The 7,616-nt window shown below is 52.9% G+C and overlaps 1 protein-coding gene across 1 annotated transcript in view; it reads right to left on the bottom strand.

Annotated features, from left to right (window-relative positions):
• Positions 1 to 1,203: 1,203 nt before the first annotated feature.
• The window catches only part of PCDH12 (protocadherin 12), a 9,841-nt gene continuing 3,428 nt past the window's right edge, over positions 1,204 to 7,616 (bottom strand). Inside the window, exons 3-5 of the mRNA XM_010152741.1 lie at positions 7,373 to 7,467; positions 6,065 to 6,216; positions 1,204 to 1,568 (exon numbers count right to left, since the gene is read on the bottom strand). Coding sequence (XP_010151043.1) covers positions 1,204 to 1,568; positions 6,065 to 6,216; positions 7,373 to 7,467 — 612 coding nt within the window. The remainder of the gene's footprint in view (positions 1,569 to 6,064; positions 6,217 to 7,372; positions 7,468 to 7,616) is intronic.

The raw sequence follows: 7,616 nt of genomic DNA, 5'->3' as shown, positions 1-7,616 counted from the left end.
GGACGTGCCTTGCTAGCAGTGGAGGCAGTGGCTTACCCTCCTTCCCAAGGCATGCCTCTCCTCTCAGCTGTGCAGCCGCTTGGCCAGCACGCCCCAGACTGGTTCTGGCGTTGTGTATCCTAGTTGGAAGGCACAGACTGCGGCACACAGGAGTCCTGTGTGTGCCCGATCCAGAAGTGCTTACCTGCCATCTATGCACCGCTGTGTAAGCCTACGCGTGTGCTCCAGAGGGTTGTGCCACTGTTGTCTTCCCGTCCTCTGCGAGTGCAAATCCCTTGGGTAACACCACCTGTGTGCTTCTGCCTCTGTCACTAATAGCTGTATCTTGGTTTTCCCATTATCCTAAAGCTGTCTTACAGCTCACAGACCAAAGTGAAAACCTGGAATATGGCCGAAGCTTGTGACTGAATATTTCAAAACTGTTTTCATGCTTCCCTTTTCCCAGGTTACCTTTGGCAGACTCCAGCCATCTGTTGTCTGCTTCTGAGCAAGGGCTACACTCCAAAATCCAATGGCCTCAAAAGAGAGCATGGAGAAGAAAATTGTGGGCACGTAGTGCAGCCACAGCAGAGATGCCAGAGCACAAGTGCTGATTTTGGGGCATTTTACGAAACGCCAAGTTCACAGTGGTAGAAGCACAGGAGCTGAAAGGATCAGTGGGAGACAACAGGCAGATCCCCCTCTCTGAGTTGCCATTTCAGGCTCTCTGCAGATGTGTCATTATGTCACCTATGGCGCAGCCGGAGATGGTAGTGTTAGAAAAAAACAATTTTATTTAAATAAGAACTGTGATCCTGGAGCCCAACTCTGCAGCATGTTGTGAAGTCCGTGACTGCAGTATTTTATCACCCGTGGTGCAGTCTGTAATCGCATGGGTGGAGCTGACTCTTGTGCTGGTGGTTAATCTAAAAAGCCCCCCCCCATCGCCCTGCCCTGGGAGGAAAGGGCCCTCCTGCTGTTGAGTGACTTGAGTGTAAGGTGAACGGTGAGGGTCGAAGAGGGGAAAGGTAGGAAGGCAAGAACAGCCAGGTAGAAGGGAACTAAACAAGGTGAAATTTGATGGGGTGGGGCAAAGGCAGAAATATGCCTGTCGCCATCAGCCTAGATGTGGCGATACAGTGACCCTGTTAAAGCACACGTGTGCACCCCAATTGCAGAAAGCTCTGTCTGACTCTTATCTCCTTATCACAGCCACCAAGCTGCTTACAGAGCAGGAGCACCGTCTTCCTTTGCAAGGCTCTTCCCACGTGCCGACAGCTGCCGCAGAAGCTCCGAGCCTGTTTCATTGTGCACTTGGACCTTCTGGGACAAGATCATTTCGAAGAGGGTGCTCATTTCTGAAAGGAAAGTGCTGGCCAGTCTTGTCCCAGCGGCATTCGAGTCAGACCCAGCACCTTTGCCGAAGGTCTCAAAGGTCCTTGGTTTCTCCTGCTGCGCAGCTTCCTGGTCCTGAGGTGAATGCGGAGAGTCGGGGGAGAAGACGTTGTCCTTGTAGCTACTGGTGAGCGGCAGGGAGAGCCGAGCCACCCCTGCTGGGTCAGCAGCCGTCAGCCTCTTGAGGGCCAGCTCTGCAGGGAGTGAAAACAAGAACTGGCGGTGAGACGTGGGGTAGAGGAGACCACGGGAGAGAAAAGGAGAAAGAAAGAGTGAAAGGGAAAAATTAAACTTGAGAAATGAGGCGATATCCTGAAATCAGTTGTGTGAGAACTAACTGTGAGCAGGTCTAGGGATAAGCGACCAGGAGCAGCATTCAAACCAGCAGCTTATCAAAAACAAACTAGAACTGGTTTCAAACTCCTGTGGGGTTTTATGGTTTGTTTTGGTTTGGGTTGTTTTTTTTTTTAAAATATAATAGCCCTTAGGATCTTTGATTTCTCATTTGTAGCAGCTTCAAGTGGCACTTCACTAAACTGAAAGAGCAAAGCCAGCGAAAGTGTGGGTTTGGGACTGGCTGAAGGGGAGACGACAGCAGAAAGCTTTGAAGGGGGAAGTGTCAGACAGAAAAGGTGACGAGTGGACTTCCCTTGAGGGTCACTCTAGGGTGGGAGTTTGCTGCTGAGCAGGCATATTGAGCCCAAACAGGAATGGGTTATTGTGAAAACAGTAATAACAGGAGTAGAATGAAATTCTGGATTATAAAATGCACAGCTGGATGGTTGAAGAGTAGTAACAAAAAATTGAGCTTTAAAGTAGTTGTTCATCAATTGGGAACAGATGGGGAGCAGTGGGAGCCTGGTGTGGATGTCGGCTGCAGGCTCGTTAATGTGCCCCTAATGCGTTTGTGCCCCAGAATGGGCCAATGAAATCCGAGAGTGTGTTGGTCAAGGCATTCCCTGTTGTCATGAAGACGTGTCCGTGGTATTGTTACTAGGTCTGGCGAGACCTGATTAGGAGTATTACGTACAAATCTGATTATCCATCTGTGGGAAAGAGGATCTGAAATGACAGAAGTGCAGAGAAAACTATAGAGATGAAAACAGGAGTCAGCCCAGGTTTATCCGATGGAGACCCCAAGAGGTAGGGCTGGCTCAGCCTAAGGAAGCAAATGCTCACTGGGGATCTGACTGTAACCTGTCCGTAGTTTGATGAGATAAGCACCAACAAAGGAAATCTTTATGCTTAAAATAGTGTTGGCAAAAGAAGAAGTGGTTATAACTGTCCGTGAATAAACATAAAATGAAAGGAAGGACCCGGTAGCAGAGTGAGCCTGGAAATAGCTTCCTCATCAGACGGCAGGAAAGGAAACAGGGGTTCTTGTTTTTAAGGTAGAGCTTTGCAGTTGGTAAACAAGACTCCGTCCGTGGTGTGGTGCACGGACGCTGCCTTCCTGCCCCGCATCGCTTCACTCCCAGAGCGTAACCTAGAACCACGGGGATGTTCAAAGCGACCGTCGGGTTTGTGAAACACTTGGAGTCAGGGAGAGACAAAACAAATGACTGGTGTCTGGTAACAAAACACCAACTACCACGACAGTCCCGATCAGAGGGAAGGAGCTGGTGTCATTGTAGTAACTGTGCAGCTCTGACTTACGCAGTGACCTCGGAAAGGAGGGTCCCCGCACTCGTGCTGTTACTTCCAGGAGATAATCAATGCCCTGCCACAGCCTGGGACGTGTGGTCCTCAGTCAGCGGCTGGTCACTCTTGAGACAAGCCTCCTGCCTCAGCCAATTAAATAATTAGTCCTTTTGCTCTGGAAAACCATGTCCTGGGGTGGGTGGGACGGGGATGAGTGCCGGGGCTCAAACCTCGTATGGAGAGAAGGGCGGGTACCTTGCTTAGATTTTGCTTCAGGTAAAGCCCCAAAATTCTTTTGTGCTGGTTAACTTCCAGGATTTCTTTCTACAATCTCAGTATTTCCCTTCAGTCACAGCGACTGTTCCTTAAGAGATCTCCCAGGCATGCTGAAATCCTGTGGTTTTGCTCTAATCCATCCACAGTTCTCTCCTCCTCAGCCTGCGAGAAGCCTCTGCACTCCCTGAATGTTTGAATGCTCGGCTCTGGAGCAGGGCACAACAGGATCTGCCTGCTGCGGGGAGGGCCAGCACTCGGTGGGCTGATGGTCCTGTGACCATGAAACCTTACAGTTAGGTACGTTTAATTTCACCAATAACTCTTTGCAGCCTTATTTTGTTGGTGTTTCGTGGGGATGTGGGGTTTATAATCAATAAAGTTAGGTTTCTCAGCTGCTGCTGCCAACCCTCTGCTTTGCTGGGAGGGGATAGGTGTTAACAGAGGATGCTGAGCCCAGGGCTCCATGCTTGCAGCGTAAACAACCAGATAGCTGGCTGGGACAGATTACTCGCCATTTCCCCCCCACTGTGAATAGCACAAAGACCCAGACAGCCTCAGCCAGCTGTTGCCATACTCCAGAGCACAAGCAATGCTTCCTTCCTCCCCCTCAGGATGCGAGTCCACTTCTCTGTTTGTGTTTGGGAGAGGAGGAAGGAGTCCACCAGCTCCGTCGTCTGCGCTTTGTTGCCTTTTTGGGAAGGTCTGGGCTCATGGTTAAGGTTGTTTTTCGCCATTGAAACGGGGCAGCCTCTTTTGTCCTCTCCAGCAGGGGCAGGAAGCCACCCTGGCACAGCCTCCGCCAGCACCACTGGCCTTCACTGAAATTCCAGTGATTTGGCTAAAAGGGGTTTTTCTATCAAATGCAAGCAGCATGAGAGATGGCACTTCGTGGATACACCTCACCATAGCACAGGTTGTCTCGGATGCACCTGTCTGGGCAGGACGGGATCTGCTGAGCAGGTCCACTACGCCTTTACTGGGACCGATGCTCGTCAGTACAGGCGTGGGATGGAGCTGGGCAGCCCGTTTGCTCCCTGCTTTTGGCTGCAGGATCTTTACATCCAAGGAAACTTGCAGCTCTCATTTCACTCAGCTGCTCCTCCGTTTGCTCCTTACTAGAACAAAAGGGCAGGAAGGCAAAGAGACAGAAGCAGCATGGTGCTTCTCTAAGCAAGAGCACAGAAAATACCCAGCTCTGGAATTAAAACGACCACAGCAGCAAACGTCAATGAGTTCCTTTTGCTGTGGAGGAGCGCAGAGGCTCCACAATGAAATTTCTGCTACAGGACGTGAGTCAGCCCAACTCTTTCAAATTGAAATGCCAGTAGAAGAGATTTTTAGAACAAATCAATAAAAGGAGCATGTAGAAAATGTCAGGCCCAGATGGTATTCACCCTGGAGTGCTAGAGGAACTCAGATATGAAATTGCTTGGTTTATTAACTGCTGTTCGTTAACTACTGCTTCAAATGAACATGGTATCAGAGGAAGGGAAGGTAAAAATTGTGACATGGGTTCTTAAGCGTGTGAAGGTGAATCCAGTGCAGGCAGATTCACAGAAACCATTCTATGTGAAACCCAGCAGATAGCCGAGCACCTGCTATTCAGACGAACACTGACGTGACATTTTTATAAGGCAGGGAATTGCGTTTTGCAAATTTCTTGGCATCTTTGGACAAGGTGGATGAAGAGTCCTGGTTGAAAGAGGACACCCAAGCTTGCAGAGGAGCACCGGCCGGGCTCACAGGGGACACGAGCTGTCCCTGAATTAACAGCCAGGTTCTAATGCGTGTTAAAAGCTGGGAAGCAAGGGTAGGAATAAATGATCTTCCCTGCAAAGGGAGGTCCCAGCGTATCTGTTCAGTGTAGCGATAAATGATGAGCGGGTGGTGGTGGTGTTGATGCCACCGCAACGACCGATGACACAAAGCAGAGTGTTGCTGAAGGACCTAATAATGCTGAGTGCCACGAGCAGAACGTGGCTGGTGGGTTTCCGTGTCACCAACCGTTGGATAATTGTCGTGGGGGTGACACGTCGTGTACTGATGACTCTCCCACCATGCAGAGGGCGCGGTTTGGAGTCACTGTGAGCGGTTTGGTAACAGCGTGGAGCTCGGGCAGGAGGGGAACAAAGAACAAACCAGAAGACCTGCCTGTGCCGCCAGCGTAGATGTGTCCTACGCACCACGCAGGGTTCTGCTCGCCACGTCTCGGTAAAGGTACGCTGAAATTAGTGACAGGTTGGTCACAGGAGACGGGGCTGGACAAGTTCATCCTGGTAGGAAATAGGCGCCTGGTGGGGCTGAAGGGGTCCTACAACATCACGAGGGCTCGCAAGGCCAACAAGTCCCTGGTCCCGCTCTGCATGGACTGGGAGGCCAGGAAACGCGGGGGCTCGGGTCAGCACGGGAAGCCAGTGTTCATAGGGTTAAACTGGTTAAACTGGACTTCACGCCTGCAGAGGGCAACCTCACGGATAGCTCAACAACAGCAGACACCTCTGTGGGGGGAAGGATCTACCAAGAGTCGTTCAACATGTAAAAAGTCCAATGGAAGCTCTAATTCCCTTTCCTGTAGACGGCCTGGTGCCAACAGCGTATGATGGCCCATACTGCTGTCCCAGGCATCTGCCACCCTGGGAGGTGAGACCTCCCCTGGCTTCCCACGAGCCAGCCAGTTTTACCTTCTGAATGGGGTTAGTGAGTTATTTGAGGAGACGGCGCTGCTGGAGCCCCCCCCAGCCCCAGCGCAGTCCCAGTAGCAAGGCCACCTCACCTGCCTGCGGCTCCAGGAGGGTTTCCAGCTCCTCTCCCACCAGCTGCTGCACCGAGAGCTCAAACCCGCTCTCGGAATCGCGGTCCTCTGCTTCACTCTCGCCGTGCCCGCTGTCCTTCGTGCTCAGGCAGTCAGTGTCCAGCCCCGCAGCCCTGTGAGGGGCACAAAACACTCAAGTCACGTTTCGACCCTCAGCACCACCCAGCCCCCATGCTTCCTTTAAAGGTGGTTGTCTTTATCCCCCATAAAATGAGCCGGAGGGGGGGTGTGGGAGCCTCTCAGTGCATCACTCATGGTACCAAAGGCACAGGCATTTCAATCCCAACCAATCAATGAGTTTGGGAGTTGTTGTTTTGCTTTTAAAAACACCTGAAATAAAGCATTGGGATCGGGAGCGCCATGGACCCTCTGAAAACGGCCCAACTGGGTGCTGGGCTATACGTGGCGCTGCTCCATGTTTGTTGCACGAGAGGATTTTTATCCTTCTGCAGGAGATGCTGAGCGAACAGGGAGCTGCTGCTGGCTCTCCCCTGTGTAATCCCGGAGCTGCCCGTGTGCAGGACTGGGCAGGGATCGCTCAGCGCCGCAGCCCCAGAGCAGCTCTCCCCCCGCAGCACATGGAGGTGAGGATGAGAAAGGTGGAGAAAGCTCTGGCCAGGGCAGGACGGGGGGAGGGACGTGGTGAGGCAGTGACGAAGCCCTGACATCCTTGGGAGCATTGACCCAGAGGTGTCAACACCATAATTTAATGGGAACACCATTAAGTTCGTCTCTGGGGACATGTTCAGCACACAGCTGGGATATCTGAGTCCTGCCCATCCCTGCTAGCAGGGTCTCTCCCTCGCACGCCTCCTGGCCCAGGGATAGGTGCCCTCAACTCATGTCAACAGGCAACAGCACCCCTAAGGAAGTACCCAGAGCCATGAGAAAGCTCACCCTTGTGCTGCCGGGACCCTCTGTGCTCAGCCGTGCGCCTTCCCACTGCACTGGAACACCCCGGTGTTCCCCCAGCAACGGGCAGATGGCTCATGGCTGCGGGGGGCTTGGCTGGGTGCGGAAGGAGGCAAAGAGCAGCCCTAGGAGGGCATTGTATACCAACAGGGAGCCAGGACCGGGGGACAGCAGCCACCCTGACGGGAGGACCTACGTGCCCAGGCTCAGGTCAGCACAACCGGGGCCGAGGTTTTGCCTTGTGTGTCTGCTGCCCTGGTGCCTCCTGCCCTTGGAGGCTCTTGGGGCCAGTGGGGCTGAAGCAGAGACGCAGGGGTGTGGGGCGTGGGGAAGGGAAGGGCTGAGAGCCAGCCTTACCTGCTGCCATTCTTGGCCGTGTACTTGTTTCCCCTGTGGTTTGTTTTGGGCTGGAACTGGCCCTGGTGCAGCAGGGAGAGCAGCTGGGAGATTTGCTGTAAGGCAGGAAAAGCCTGTTGAGCCCCGGCGACCGCCACTCAAGCTGCTTCCTGCCAGGACGTCCCCTCCGAGCCCCCCGGCCTTTTTATAGCGTTTCCTCCTCCTGCAGATGGTCCAGCACCCCCACGCAGAGGGAAAAGCAAGA

The sequence above is a fragment of the Eurypyga helias genome, unplaced genomic scaffold (genome assembly GCF_000690775.1).
Source record: "Eurypyga helias isolate BGI_N326 unplaced genomic scaffold, ASM69077v1 scaffold22515, whole genome shotgun sequence".
Taxonomy (NCBI): Eukaryota; Metazoa; Chordata; class Aves; order Eurypygiformes; family Eurypygidae; genus Eurypyga; species Eurypyga helias.
This window is presented reverse-complemented; position numbering and strand designations above follow the sequence as displayed.